General features: G+C 45.8%; 2 protein-coding genes across 2 annotated transcripts; both read right to left on the reverse strand.

The window, feature by feature from the left end:
- Window positions 1-2,121: 2,121 nt before the first annotated feature.
- On the reverse strand, window positions 2,122-3,503 carry KRTAP29-1 (keratin associated like protein 29-1). The gene has a single exon (XM_003942870.4). It carries the CDS (start codon window positions 3,467-3,469, stop codon window positions 2,444-2,446), a length of 1,026 nt encoding a protein of 341 aa, XP_003942919.3. The 5' UTR covers window positions 3,470-3,503; the 3' UTR covers window positions 2,122-2,443.
- A 4,388-nt stretch (window positions 3,504-7,891) lies between these two features.
- KRTAP16-1 (keratin associated protein 16-1) lies at window positions 7,892-9,831 on the reverse strand. The gene has a single exon (XM_003942800.4). The coding sequence runs from the start codon at window positions 9,788-9,790 to the stop codon at window positions 8,297-8,299; it is 1,494 nt and encodes a 497-aa protein (XP_003942849.1). The 5' UTR covers window positions 9,791-9,831; the 3' UTR covers window positions 7,892-8,296.
- Between the last annotated feature and the right edge of the window lie 5,687 nt (window positions 9,832-15,518).

Consider the following 15,518-nt stretch of genomic DNA (forward strand, 5'->3'; position numbering starts at 1 on the left):
CTATAAAGATCTGTGTTCTAGTTACTAAATTTTTGCTGCTCACCTGCAAGGGCTTCATTGCCTGCTCTATGATAAAACAGGGATCCTATGAATGTTTATCCTTGGCCAGTTGACACAATGTTAAGCTTTGTCAATAGAAAGGGTGGGAAAGACACTGGAGTAAAGAAGTGTTCCCTCCCTGGCTTCTATATCCTTCACCAGGCACAAACAGCACATGTGGATTCAGCAGCGACCAGCTCTTGCAATGCACGTGGCTTACCACAGAGCAAATTTCCAGCAAGTCCACCAGTGTACCATCTCAGGAAACCTCCCCACCATCCAGTGAGCCAAAGCTGTGGTCTCTCCAACACAGTCTGGATTTCAGTCTGGGGGTGGGAGTGGGGAGTTACCTTCCTATCTCAGACCTAGGAGCAGTAACAGATTTTAATATCTACTATTCCTATATTGTTTCGTTTCTCTTTCCCTCTCACAAGCCAGTCCCCCTTTATCTCAATCCCCTGTAATTGTTAATAATTCTTTATATTAACCGTGTACAAATTAATATATGGATTTGCCTCCTTTCTGATTAGACTCTGACTGATAAAGAATTGGTAGTGGGAATGATACCAGGAAAAAGATCTTCCATAAAGGTGAGATTTGGAGATGGATTTTGTCATACCCTTGGGCTTGAGCACAGTGCTAAGATTCTTTCCAGTGGAAAATGAGATGAAAATAACCCATGTACCATCATGATTCATCAAGCCATCACTTGTAATTAATTGTGATGAAGTGCCAATCAAGTCAAGCGTCATGGGAGTCAAATGGCCACTTGAACATGTTGGCTGCAATGATCAGTCTAAGGACTCAGGTGGTATATCGTTTTGGGTGCTTTTGAGTGCTGGCGGAAAGAAATCTTGGGCTCAGGTCATTTAACCCTCAGCTCAAGTCACCATCTAGAGTTTCCGCAACAACCCTAAGAGAATCATTTATTCCTTATAAGCACGGGACCAAGATTTCTGAAAATCAAACACAACATTTGATTGTGTGAGAGTCACTCTGAACCTCCTTTGCAGTGGAAACAAGTAAACTGTCCCTGCACTGTCTTGAGAAGATCGGCCTGCTCTTATTGAACATCCTGTGATACCCTCAGCTGGAGTGGCCTTGAAAGACTATGCTTGCTCTCCTTAAAATACACCACAGCCACAACTGTTGCCACAATATTTATAACTAGAGTCAAATTTCAGTAGAGAACAGGTAGCAGTTCTTACCCACCTTAAAAGATGAGGTAGGCACATCTACTGGGAAGGACAGCAGGGGTTTTTGGCAGTGGCTTATTGATCAGAGCGTCCCCAGACACAAAATATATAGGTGGCCTATTAGGGCATAACTTGGTCTACCTAACAAACTTATGGCCTGGTAGCCAAACACTATGACTTGAGTTGTCACAGTGGAGGATCATGACCTTTCATTCGATTTTAGATCTAAATTATTCCACAGACACAGAGCTCCTTGATTATAGGAGCGGCTGAATCCCCTGGAGGAAAGACCCTGTACCATCGTTACAAGAACACCCTATAAATCTTCCTCCAAGTTTTCTCCGAAAGAAAATCAGTCACCCATTTAAGTTCCCTTCAATTAATCATTTTTGAAACTGTCTCTTAGAGTCAAAAACACAGCAAACTGACAAAAAAAAAATTCTAAAGAGTTTCTAATTTTATTTAAATTGGCGACTAGGTAAATTGATCATTAAAATGAATCTTAAGTAAATTAACCCTAAGCGATTCTCCATGGCTGACACTTCATGCTTGCTTTTGTCTGTGGCTTTCCAAAACCATTTTTGTTGTTGGCTTTCTGTCTACTCATTACGGAGAAACTGCACCCACGCAGCTCAAAAGAACTCTTGGTGGTGAAAATTTCTGAAGCCAGTGAACTGTTTGCTCTTACTGTCTTCCAGCTGGAGAATCTATAATCCCAGATACCAGCTCCCCTTGTAGACCACTGCAGACCCACTGACTTAGATGACTCAAGCTCGTTGTGTTCAAATGTGACCTGAAGGAAATCTACATAGGGGTGTGTGCAGGAATGAAAGCACTCCAAAAGTCTTATTTATTACACCTAACCACATTTTTATTAGCAGCTGGCAGCAAAGGAGTCTTCTGAAAGACGAGGCAGCATCAAGAAAAAGAAACAAGAGAGGTTTTAAAGTGAAATGAATTGACATCATCAGGAAATGCAAGCAGTAGTGTGGTAGTCCACAGTTGCTGAAAGGTTATTCTTGGTTAAAAAGTATCTCTTCGTGCCTGAACAAGTTCCCTGGTCAGCACCTGGGGAGAATGTGGAGGCGGACTCAGGGTAAAGTTAGAAAACAGGCAGCATTTGTACTCAGTGGGATGCAGGCACCCAGGGATGGCTATGCATTTATAGACAGCTGCAGACCCTCAGAGGAGGTGTGAGACGTGCTCCGTTAACAAAGTGTTCCCTTGCAGAAGCTGGACTCACAGCTGGGTTGGCATGAAGTCGGCAAGCAATTGGAGCCACCACTGGGTGATGCACCCAAACCTGTCACACAGCAAGCTGATTTGCAGCCACTCTGGTTGTAGGAAGTGGGTCCATCACAAGTTGGTTGGCCAGAAATCACAGTGTCACAGGAAGCTGGTTTGCAAGAGTTCTTTGCAGAACAAGGGGCCTGGCAGTTAGCCACTGGCTGGTAGATGAAGCGTATGGAAGGAGCCGGTTGGCAGTGAAGTGGCTGGCAAAGGGAAGGCACGCAGCAAGTAGTATTGCAAGAACCAAACACACAAGTTGATGGCTGGCAGGGAACGGGTATGCAGAGGACTGGTTGGCAAGGCTTGAAAATACAGCAGATGGGTTGATAATAAGTTGATTTACAGGGCTGGACTTCACCACTGACAGGTTGACAGGAACTTCCTTGGCAGCAGGTTGGTTGGCATGGGCTAGCTGTACAGATGGTTGGTAGGCAAGAAGTTTCAGCACAGGAGGTCACTTCAGAGCAGGATGGTTGGCAGGATCCGGCATCACAGCCGACTGATTGGCCACAAGCTGCCTGACATGACCCAGACATGCAGCCAGGTTCCCGGCAGGAGCTTTGTGGGCAGGGACTGGCATCGCAGCACTCTTCCTGACAACTCATAGGTTCCGAGCAGGGTGGTTGACATGAGCTAACCAGACGAGGAGGCTGACCAGTGCCGGACTGATGGCAGGCTGCACAGAAGCACACGGGTTGGCAAACAAAACCCACACACGACGTTCCTGGAAGGCAGGTGGGTTGACACGAAGCAGGATCACAGCCACATGGGGCACTGTTGGATGGCTGACAGCTTTCCTGGCATGTGGCCAATTGCCACGTCCTGCTGTGGCAGGAACTAGGCAAACAGATAGCATGTTGAAAACCGCCTCTAATTGGGCATGTGGAGATGGTGGGCACAGCTGGAAGGGCCGTGGTGTTTCCAGGACCACTGCTGTCTCCCATGGTGCTGGTGTGGACCTTGCTGGGAAGTTGCAAGCTCAGTATACCTGCATTTGAAAGACATCCGATACATAGGGGCTTTTATAGTCCTTCACTAGGGGTGTTGGAGTGACATGCAGCATTTTCCTTGTTATTGTTTTTACTCGTTTGCAGGCAAACATCTGATTAGCAGGCTTCAGGAGCCTGGGAGATGTTGTTCCAACTTTTAAAAGGTGCCTGTCAAGTTGGGAGTTTTCTGCGCTGCATTTGGCTTCGCTGAGACTGCTCCCGTTCCGGATGAGCTGTCTCTTTTACAGGTTGCTCCCCAGCCTCACTGAAGCAGGCCCTTCCTAGCACTACCCTTTCATCAGGAGGCCTCTGCCAAGCCAGAGTGGCCCTGCTCTTCCTCCAGGAATGCAGCTTTGCACCATTCAGACAATCAGAAATGAAGCTCTGACCCAGTTTGGGGAGAGGGTGTCAAGATGGGAAATGGAAAATTAGTTCATGGAACCCAAGGACACTTAAGTGCCTCCACCTCTTTTTAAAACCTTCCCATTTAGCATTCCTGAAACTTATTTACCAGCACCGTCGCTAATAACAATAGAAACGGCTTTTGTTTATTGCATAGCTACCAGACCAAGCCCTCGACTGCACTTTTCATTGAATCCTCACAGTAACTTTAGTAAGTGTAACTGCCATCACTATGTTAGAAGTGGCAAAACTAAAAAAAAAGTGATAAATAAAGCAGAAACCAGGTTTAAAACGAAGCTAAGATTAAAATGTAAAACTTCATTGGCCTTTTTAGGAAGCTTAGAATCTCCCCCAAATTGGTTCTTTTCAAGAGTTTTTAAAAACAAAAGATAAAAGCAGAAGAAGCGGCAAAACTAACGCACAGAGTTTAAATGATGTTCCCCAAATGATGCAAATGTTAAGGGGTAGAAACAAAATTCAAACCTAGCTTTGTCTGACCTTCAAACACCTCCTCTTAACCACCTATTAGAGCCCCTGACTTTGGGGAGGCAGGGAGAGGGCAGCAGGCTGGCTGGTGAGCAGGTTGCCCAGGCCCCATCCAGGGGCTCCTCCGCCCACTCCAGTGACTAATCAGCAGCTCGGCCACACTGGTGCGAGTACTTACCTCTACTTATCAATACACCCAAACAGTCTTTTCATTTTGGAAATTTTTTAAACTGCCAAATATATCTTCAAGAAGGATCAAACCCACCCTAAGGCATCAACAGCATATGAATTCTATAAAAATAAAAACACAACAGCCAGAAGTGATAATAAAAAAAAAATCCCTGTAAAATGGTGTTAATGTTACATTAATCCCTTCCAAGGGGAACTCATTCGGAACTTTCTTGGCCCTTCTGCTTTTCCTCTGGGCTTGTCCTGGCTCCGCATCACCAACCAGGTCATGTTCTACACCAGCCCACATCCTGACCTGGTTCATGCAGGAGGCGCATGACAGAATGGAAAGATCACAGTTCGGGGAGCCAGACAGGACTGGCCTTGATTTCTGGCTTTGCCACTAACGCAGTCTGTTGGATGTGTTAGCGAATTACCTAAGTCTTCAAAGAATGGAGATTCATCAACTGCCTTGCCATGTTTCAGGTTAGTTGTTGTTGGTTTTTTGATTTTTGTTTTTTTGTTTTTTTGTTTTTTTTTTTCTGATTGCCTTGAAAATGCTGGAAACGCTGGAGGGTAATTTGCAAATCACCAGCTCTAGCTACAAAATGCCTTCTTCTTGGCACCCTCCTCACCCTCATTTTAAAAAGAAGAGAAACATTTTTGGTCAGAAAAATGTCTGGAAAATCTTTCCCGTTGTCACTGAACCACCTTTTTCCCCACAGTTGGTTTCTATGTCATGCCATGGATGACTTCTTCGGCCCTCCTTCTTGTTTCTATTCATGTTGCCATCTTTCAATCTGCAGGAATCCATGCACTGGGTTTCGTTGCTGAATATTTACACCCCAAAGCTCATCTTCCAGAGGAAACATTTAATACATTTGGTCTTACCAAATATGTCAATCAAAATGGGAACATAGGCATATTTGAAAAATCACATCAACTTCAATCCAATATCCTATGCCACTTTTGTAGTCTTAAAGCAATCCGTTCTACATTTGTTTTTCTCTAAGTGATTCTGCTCTTGTTTCCTTTCCTCCTAAAGGAGCCTCTCAATAGCGAGAGCATCCGACTTCCATCTTGCTGTAGTTCAAGGCACTAAAAACACCTAGTGTACCAACAAAGACACCTTGTGACCACACTGAGAAATATGATGATCCATACAGAACATAGGCTTTGGAAAGAACTGGGTTTTAGTTATTTGTATGTTACTTATTAGCCACGACAATCATGAATTTTGTTTATCACTCCATTTATGCATATATGTGTGTTTATGTGTGTGTGCATGTATACCCATACATATGTGGTGTCTGTGGTTTCTGAACAATACACACATGTATGAGTGTGTGTATATATGTATATACACACACATTATATTAATATGCATACATATATACACACACATAGGATTTTCTGGAGTTTGTTTATATCAGTCAACATTATGTTAGTAAGATTCACCCAGGCTATTGCAGGTCACCACTGTCCAGTCATTTTCACAGTATGATACCCCATTGTATGGATATACCACAATTTACTTGTCTATTGATGGGCACTTGGATGGTTTGTCCTTCAAATTCCGCATCTTATATGTAAAGGAGAAAATCAGAGAGAATAAATATTACTACACAGAATTGCTGTAATCCATAGGAGATCCTTAGTCCAGTGCTTGGCAAAGAGGTTCAAAACCCTAGTCAACTCCTCTCTTTTCTTTTCTCTCTCTCCTTGTTTTTAGATTGATTTTTCCCTCCATCACCCAGGTTGGAGTGCAGCGGCACCATCTTGGCTTACTGCAACCTCAGCCTCCCGAATTCCAGCAATTCTCCTGCCTCAGTTTCCTGAATAGCTGGAACTATAGGCGTGCACCACAATCCCCAGCTAATTTTTGTATTTTTAGTAGAGACAGGTTTTCACCATGTTGGCCAGGCTGGTTTTGAACTCCTGACCTCAGGTGATCCTCCCACCTCAGCCTCCCAAAGTGCTGGGATTACAGGTGTGAGCCACCGCATCCTGCTGGCCAACCCCCCTCTTGACTCTGGAAGGAGACGACAATAAATCCCAATGGCTTGATGAGAAAGTAACTCCAACACCAGGGTACAGGATAAGTTTTGCTTTTGACTTTCTCCCACTGCCGTTGTCTAACCCAGTGGTTCCCAAACAGAGGTGACCTTTGTTACTCCCAGGCAATGTTTGGCAATGTCTGGAGACATTAGTGATTGTCACCCTCAAGGGATGCTACTAGAATCTGGTTCCTAGAGGCCAGGGATGCTGCTAGACATCCTGCAAGGCACAGGACAGCCTTTACAACAAAGCATCACCCAGCCCAAAATGTCAATAAGGCCGAAATGGAGAAGCCCTGGTCTGCCCTTACACTGTGCTTGTGATTACTCAAGCTGCACCTGCCGGACAAGGAATAGGCCTCCATTCAGTGAACTAAGGGCAGGGAGTGACTGTTTTGAAGAGACTCTGTCCTTGGCAATTATAAGACACGGAATTTATCCTAAGAGTGTCTCGTAGGAACTAGGAGAACATAAGGAAAATTTTCACACAAGAAATTCAGTTCCCCAACCTTCTTTGTTGCAATTATGATCCCCACTTCTTGTTTTTCTTCCACTGTGGACCGCAAAACGATCGGCTTCATGTCTTCCCCAGTCTCTCTATCTCCAGAACCATGTTCTTCAATTGAATTCTCCACACCAAGGCCAGAGGGACCTTCCAAAACCCAGTGCTCTTCCTGTCACTTCCACCCTGCATGCAGCCTCTTGAAGCCTTCATGTCAGCCCTGCATCAAACCCAGACACCTCTGTCTAGCATGCAAGGCCCAACACAGGCAGATCACTGTCTACGATCTGACCGCATGGCTCATTCCTCTAAGAACGACTCTGTCCACGCCTCACCTCATGAACAATTTGCTCTCAAGCCCTATTCACTTGTACATGTCTCCTTTGCCTAGGAAGCTTTTGCTTTCCTGTTTGTAACTGGTTAATTCCTACTCATATGGGAAGACTTGATGCCAGTATCACATTCTCCAAGAATTCTTTCCTTGTTCCCCCACCATACTCTGCTGAGTTCATGGGGCTCTGTGCTTATCTCCAAGTACTCTGCACAAAAGCTCACCAGAGAGTGAGCTTCTTGAGAGCAAAGACTGAGACTTTTTATGTGTATTCTTAGAGCTAAGCACAGTCCCCGGCACCGAGCTGCTATCTAATAATGCCTGAGGAATGATGAGTGGGTGGACGGATGGTTGAATGGAGCTGCTGTCAAAGATGAAGCAACTCACTGATGAGACTACAGCATTGACGGGAGAGCAAAGAGAACAGCAAGTCGCTTCAGGTTAGCCACCTTTATTGCACAGTTACATATTCTACCTGATCGGAGAAGTCCCTAAGGAACACAAGTGTGCAGAGCAAGGGAGCACATAGATGACGACAGAAAAAACTTCATGTCAGGAAAGAGACCCTAGATGGTGAAGCCAAGCGGCTTTTCTCAGCTTAATCGCAGCAGAAGGCATGAACCTGGAATGTCTCCCTCTTGCTGTCCAGGAGGCCTTCAGTTAAGTGATTAGGATACTGACATTTCGGATGAGTTCTTTGAGGCGTAAGCAGATGGTGAGTAACAACGCAGAAAGAAAGAGCTCCTAGCTAAGTCACAATGAGCTTTGGAGAAAACAGCGCAGTTTTGTCTCTAGCTGGTGGCTTGCTTTGCAGGAATTGGAGGGCCGAAGCCAGTTTAGCAGTTGGCAGGCTTGCTGGCAGCGGGCTGAGCTGCTACGGCCTCACGGGTGGTTGGGCTGATGGGTTTGGCCTCAGTGGGCTGGCAGGGACCCTCCTCTGAAACATCCGCCTTGCAGGGGGTTGAGTCAACACAATCCAGTTGGCTGGACGTGGATTTTTTGCAAGCCCGTTTGGAAGAGTCGGACTCCGTGCAAGACAGGCGGGAGCAGACTGGGCGGTAAGAGTAGGAAGTGACACAGGCCGGGCGGCGCAGGATGGAGTAGCATGGGCGGTAGCAGGCAGGACGGTAGGAGATGGAGGTCACGTATGGCTGCCTATAGGTGAGGAGTCCAGAGCAGATCGGGCGGCAGATCGGACGGGAGAGCTGGCGGTAGGAACCCAGAGCACTACAAGGCCGTTTGCAGGAACTAGGTATGTAGAAGGTCTTAGGGCAAGTTGGTCGGCAGATGACAGATGCAGAAGATCCTGGACGGCAGGAAAGAGGCTGGCAGGAGGTAGATGGACAGGAAATTGGCTCGGGGCAGACAGAACGACAGCGCTTGACTACATAGCAAGTAGGTTGGCATGGATTGGGCACACAGGCAGCTGGTGAGCAGGGGCTGGGCTCAGAGCAGATGGGTTGGCAGATACTGGAGACACAACAAGAAGGCTCTTGGCACGTGCTGGGGACACAAGGTGGCTCACATGGGCTCTGAACACAGCAGACAGGGCGGAGGCAAACTGGCTCACAGACCAGAGCCATGCAGGTAGCTGGCTGACAGACGCTAGACTCTGAGCAAGATGGCTCACAAGGGCTGGGGTCACAGCAGACAGCCTGGCAGCTGCTGGTCACAGAGCAGGTAGGTGTGGGGCACACCGGCTGACAGCAGGCAGGCTCACAGACCACAGGTTGGCAGGAACTAGGCACGGTGCAGACAGCTGGGCAGCAGCTGGGCTCACAGACGACTGGCTGGCAGCAGCTGGATTTGCAGAGAATGGGCTGGCAGGAAGTGGGCACACATAGGACTGGTTGGCAGCAAGTGGCTTCAGAGCATACAGGTTGGCAGCAGCTGCTCACAGAGCAAGAAGGCTCACAAATAGCAGGCTCACAGCACACAGGTTGAGCACAGCTGCTCACGGAGCAAGAAGGCTCACAGATGGTGGCCTCGAAGCACACGGGTTGGCAGCAGCTGCTCACAGAGCAAGAAGGCTCACAGGTGGTGGTCTCGCAGAACACGGGTTGGCAGCAGCTGCTCACAGAGCAAGAAGGCTCACACGCAGCAGGCTCACAGCACAGGGGTTGGGCACAGCTGCTCACGGGACAGGAGGGTTGACAGCACTGTGGCCCGCAGCTGGATGATCCACAGCTATCTTCACAAGTCACCAGCTGCCACGTCTGGCTCTGGCAGGAACTGGGCAGGCAGATGGGGCCTCTGCAGCTCACATCAGTGGAGCAGAGAGAGATGGCTGGCACGGAGAAGCATTTCCTAGAACAGCAACTGCCAGACATGGTGGAGGTGGCCGTGCTTCCTTGCGCTGAGTGCTGAGAGGTCGCTGCCTGACTGTGACAGCTCCCCGAGGCCCTCACTTTTATACCCCCTCACTGACGTTCTGTTTGGGACTCCTGCATCTTTTCCTCATTGCTGTTGAGCCAGTTTGCAGAGGAACATCTTATTATACCACTATTTGTTGATCTGGAAGCTGTTTATCTACCCATAAAGAAGCTGTTTGTTTATTGATGTGCTAAATTTGGAATCCTCAGAGCTACAGGTAGTCTTGGAAGAAGCATCCTCACCTCCAAGCTGGATGATCTATATTTCTGAGCATTGTGAACAGGGAAAGAAGAATGAAACTTATAATTTATCTACCTTCTCGTCTTCCATACAAGGAAGGCCCTGGGTTGGGCTCACAGGAATAAGACCTATTCACCCATTCTCATGGATCTCGCTGTCTGGTGGGCAGATAAGCATGCAGACAGACTCACTGCCACACAATGATAAGTTTGACAATAGACATACAGAGATTAATTGGGAGGCGAGATGATGAACTCAGTTGGGAGAGGAACAACTGGGCTGGATTTAAATGACTGCAGTAATGATCTTACTTAAAACCACCAGCAATCCCATGAGGCAGAGATTCTTCTCCACCATTAGAAATGAAGAAATGGGCTGAGCACTGTGGCTCATGCCTGCAATCCCAGCACTTTGGGAGGCCAAGGCAGGCGAATCACCTGAGGTCAGGAGTTCGAGACCAAACTGGCCAACAGGATGAAATCCCAACTCCACTAAATATGCAAAAATTAGCCAGGTGTGGTGGCACATGCCTGTAATCCCAGATACTTGGGAGGCCGAGGCAGAAGAATCACTTGAACCTGGGAGGCAGAGGTTGCAGTGAGCAAAGATCATGGCACTGTACTCCAGCCTGGGTGACAAAAGGAGACTCCATCTCAAAAAATAAAAATGAAATGAAGAAATGGGAGCAGAGGGTCAGAAAGTTTCAGTCACTTGCTGAAGACCACACACAACCTGTCCCTGATCTAGACTGCAGTCCCTCCTCCTCACCAACCTGTCTAGACCTAGCTTTCTCAAAGGACTTCATCAAAGTCACATATCACAGGCTCAGCCCACAACCATCCTCCATGCCTTCCCATGACCATAGAACATTGGCTTGACCGGTCCCTGGAAAGGACATGACCCATCCTCTCTGCTCCTCCAGGTTCTTCTTTGCTTTTAATGATTTTGACAGTTCCTTTAAAAAAAAAAAAAAAAAAAAGCAAGTCTCCAAGACCCAAAGGGTAAAGAGTAAAAGCAAGACTTCTCAGGTGTATCTCTCAAAGACATTGTGAACAAAAGACTCATCTTTGCTACTGCTTGAAATAGATGAAGGGAGAAATGAATCCTGGGTTTCTGAGCACCAGAGCTTGACCTCGGGCTCAGTGAAGAGCCTACTTTGCCTCCACCATGTGTTTTCATCCATGCAAAAGGCAGGCTCTCGCTTGGAAAAGCTGAGACATTGTGCAGTCCTTTCATCTCTGCCTTCGTTTATTAATTGATGCAATCATTGACTCAGTTTCTCTTTTATTCATGCACTTAACTCAGCCAACACTGGGTTCTGTGTGATGGATATAAAAAGAATGACTTGCAATTTTGGCCACAAGGAGAAAAAATTTAGAAGAGAGATAGACACATCTATAAGCAGGCATGGTACAGAATTCAAGTGCTGTGAAAGAGGGATGCTGAGGGTAGATGCAGCAGAGAGAGATAGCTGGCATGGAGAGGCATTTCCTAAAACAGCAACTGCCAGACATGATGGTGGCCATGAGTCACTGCCTGTGACCTCTCAGCATTGTGAGGCCCTCACTTTGGAGGCACTCAGGAGAGATATTGACATGGGTTTTGGAGGCTGGGCATGGTGGCTCACACCTGTAATCCCAACACTTTGGGAGGCTGAGGCAAGTGGATCACCTCAGCCTCCCAAAGTGTTGGGAGGTCTGGAGTTCGAGACCAGCCTGGCCAACATAGGGAAACCCCATCCCTACTAAAAATACAAAGATTAGCTGGGCATGCTGGCATGTGCCTGTAACTCCTGCTGTACTTCAGAGGCTGAGGCAGGAGAATCGCTAGAACCCAGGAGGCAGAGCTTGCAGTGAGCCAAGATGGCACCACTGCACTCCAGCCCAGGCAACAGAGTGAGACTCTGTCTCTGCCCCCACCAAAAAAAAGAAAAGAGAGAGAGAGAGAAAAAGGCCATGATTTTTGGAGAATTAGCAAAGCCTTTTCAAGTAATATGAAGGCTCAAGGAGAGTGGATAAAAAGGGGATCGTAAGGCAAAAAAAGGATAAGATGTGGAAATCAAAGACATAGAGCACAATACATTTGGGAAGCAGCAAATGGTTCAACATAGCCAGGATGAAAAGCAGAGGGGATAGGAGGGGAAAGCAGTAGGGCTAGAGGGGTTACTAGGCACCCAATCATGAAAGGCCTTGTGGACCATAATCAAGAAGTTGGATTTCTTAATCATAATGAGGGTTTAAGCCAGGGAGTAACTTGATTGGGGTTGCTCTTTCAGAAGGATGTGTGCTCTCGCTCTCTGGATGTGGAGAAGGGAGGGTGAGGGCAAGACTGAAGGCAGGGAGACTATTCGGGGTCTGTGGTAATTACCCAGAAGCTTCATGACAACAACCTGAACTGGGCAGTACCTTGGGGCTGAAGCAATATGAGAGATGGGTTGCGGTGGTTGAAAACAGAAGATTAAGAACAGGCAGTGCCATTCTTTTAAATGTGGCAAAGGGGACTTTAGACAGCCCTGAAGAGGGGAAAGGCAGAGGAGCTGCTGAGACCCTTCTCTTTTCCATTAACTCCTCAGCTAAACCAGCTGTGAATGCAAGTTCCGCCCCTCCCCCACACACACACACACACACAAACAAATTTCTTATTAACTCTCTCAGTCAAGAAACTCATCTATTGTGCCAGAATGTCATCTCTTCGAAGAATCCTTCCCTGCTAAATGAAGAGGCAGTTCATTCAACTATGTATCCCATTTCTACTTTATTCTTCTTTATAGCTCTTATCACCCCTTGACCTCATATAAACACCATGAGGGCAAGGACTTTGTCTATTCACAGATGTATACCCAGCAGCCAGAGCAGCAGTTGATACATTGGAAGCACACAATCAACATTTATTGAGTGAATAAATGAGAACCTCTGTGGGTAGCTAAGAAGGGCAAGCCTTTATCAATAATTCAGAAATCACTACCTCCACTCATGCATCCAGGAGGCACGACCATGAGCAATAGAATAGTCAGCTGCTCTGAATCACAGCTACTCAACGTGGACTCGCTGGTCTCTGGACAAGTGTGTCCCATTGGCAGCTCCTGCTCCGATGTGGCTTTGTCTTAGGGGTTAAAGAGCCAGATCCTAGGAGGCCAATTGCAGTCAGAATGAAAATGGCTCAAATAGTAGGTCTGAAACTGAACCAGGGCAGAGTCGAATCTCAGGTTCTCTCCAAAAGAAGACACTAATAATAGTGCTTGGTTGGTTCATGAAAGAAAAAATGAAAACAAAATGAGCTACCACTATACACCTGCTGGAATGGCTAGAAATAAAAAGACTGAGAATATTAAGTGTCAGCAAGGACACAGAGACACTGGAACTCTCAGATATTGCTGGTTGGACTACAAAATGCTGCGGCCACTTTGCAAAACAACTCGGCAGTTTCATATAACATTAAGCATTCACTCACATTTAAACAGCCCTCTAGTTGCTAGGTATTTATCCAAAATAAAACATATGTTCACACACACAAAAAAAAAAACTTGTACAATAATGCACATAGCAGCTTTATTCATAATAGTCAGAAACTCAAAGAATCCAAATGCCCAGAAGTAGGTCAATATATTTTTAATGTGGTTTATCTATACAATGGGATATTATTCAGTAGAAAAACTGAATTATTGATACCTGCAATGATGAATAGATATAAAACATGTTAGGCAAAATGAAAAAAATCACACTGCATTATTTCTTTTGTATGAAATTCTAGAAATGGTAAAATCTGTAGTAACATAAAGAACAGACTGATGAGTGCCAGGGTCTGGGGACAGCGGAGGGATGAACTGCAGGGACAAGCTAGGGAATTTAGGGGGTGACGGCAAGTTCCATCTCTTGAGTGCGATGGTGGTTACGTGAGTATACACAAATGTTGGGTCACATCAAACTGTTCACTAAAAATGGGAGCTTTTATTATATGTAAATTATATTTTAATAAAGACCATAAAAAATTAAAGAAAAAGGTAAAGGTATCATAATCTCAGTTTTATTCATAAATATGCTAAGAAAGGAGTCTGGAAAGCTTATCAGTAATAAACTCTGAGTGGTGAGCCTGCAGGATATTATCAGTCCTTTTTTTTTTTTAATTTTTTCATGTTTTAGAGATCATTGCTATGCTTATAATCAGAAAAAAAAATTTCTTTGTCAAATGAAACATTGCTTTGTAGGCATAAAAATAAATATTATTTTTCCAGGACAAGAGCAAAATTAGTTTTATTCCATACACAGCTTAAGGTCACTTTCAACAGAGGTCGAATCAACTCTTTTTTGAGTTTTAACCTCCCAGAGAGACCCACACACCTTGGTTGGGCCCTACCTAACAGAGGTATACTCACTCCTTCCTCCCTAGGACTCAGGCAGAAGAAATGTAGCAGTTCCAGGTAAGACAACCTAGCACAGAAAAGTAAGACCGGGCCAACCGTGAGGCTGGAAGAAGGAACCGTGCTGAGCAGAACATCCTCCGAAACTGTGAGTTCACAAGCTTTGCCACTAGAAATCCTTTAACAGAAAACCAAACATCGCATGTGCTCACTCATAAGTGGATGTTGAACAACCAGAACACACGGACACAGGGAGGAGAACATCATACATTGGAGTCTGTCGGGGCCTGGGGAGCTAGGAGAGGGATAACAGGGGTTTGGGGGGTCAGGGGAGAAATAGCATTAGGAGAAATACCTAATGTAGATGACGGGGTGATGGATGCAGCAAACCACCATGGCACGCGTATACCTATGTAACAAGCCTGCACGTTCTGCACATGTACCCCAGAACTTAAAGTATAATAATGAATAAATAAATAAATAAATAAATAAATAAGTAAAAATCTAAAAAAGAAATTCTTTCCATTCGGAACCAATCTTGTTTTAGTAAAGCCTCCTCTCCAACTTTGCCAAAAATTTCTGATCAAACCTGAAGCCCTCCTGCAGAACCATCCTAGGAGAACTGTAGTGCAGAAGAAAGCCATGCCCCTCAATTACCATTAAATTTGGCCAGCATCAGCGCTCACCCAGAAGCTTTTCAAAATGCAGGTCCAGGGGACTCTGGGCCCTGGAGCTAATGGGTAAAATCTCCAGTGATAAAACCCAAGGATCTATATTTTTAAAAGCTTTTCAAGTGAATCTCATGTAGCACATGGAAGCTTCCATGTAGATCTATGGTTCTCAAACTTCAGTATAAGAATTATCTGAGGTTCTTGTTAAAAACACAGATTTCCAGGCCACGCTCTGGTAGATTCTGATTCTGTATGTCTCAGGGAGGGCCTCAGAATCTCCAGTTTGAACAAGCCCCCAGGTGATTCCAATGCAGGTGATCCACAAATCACATTTCAAAAATCCTAATGCAGATGCCAGAATAAATTTTTCTAACCCAGTCCTCAGCAGGGAGGTCAAGGAAGAGGCAAGAGAACTAA

This window comes from Saimiri boliviensis, chromosome 17 (assembly GCF_048565385.1).
Source record: "Saimiri boliviensis isolate mSaiBol1 chromosome 17, mSaiBol1.pri, whole genome shotgun sequence".
NCBI lineage: Eukaryota > Metazoa > Chordata > Mammalia > Primates > Cebidae > Saimiri > Saimiri boliviensis.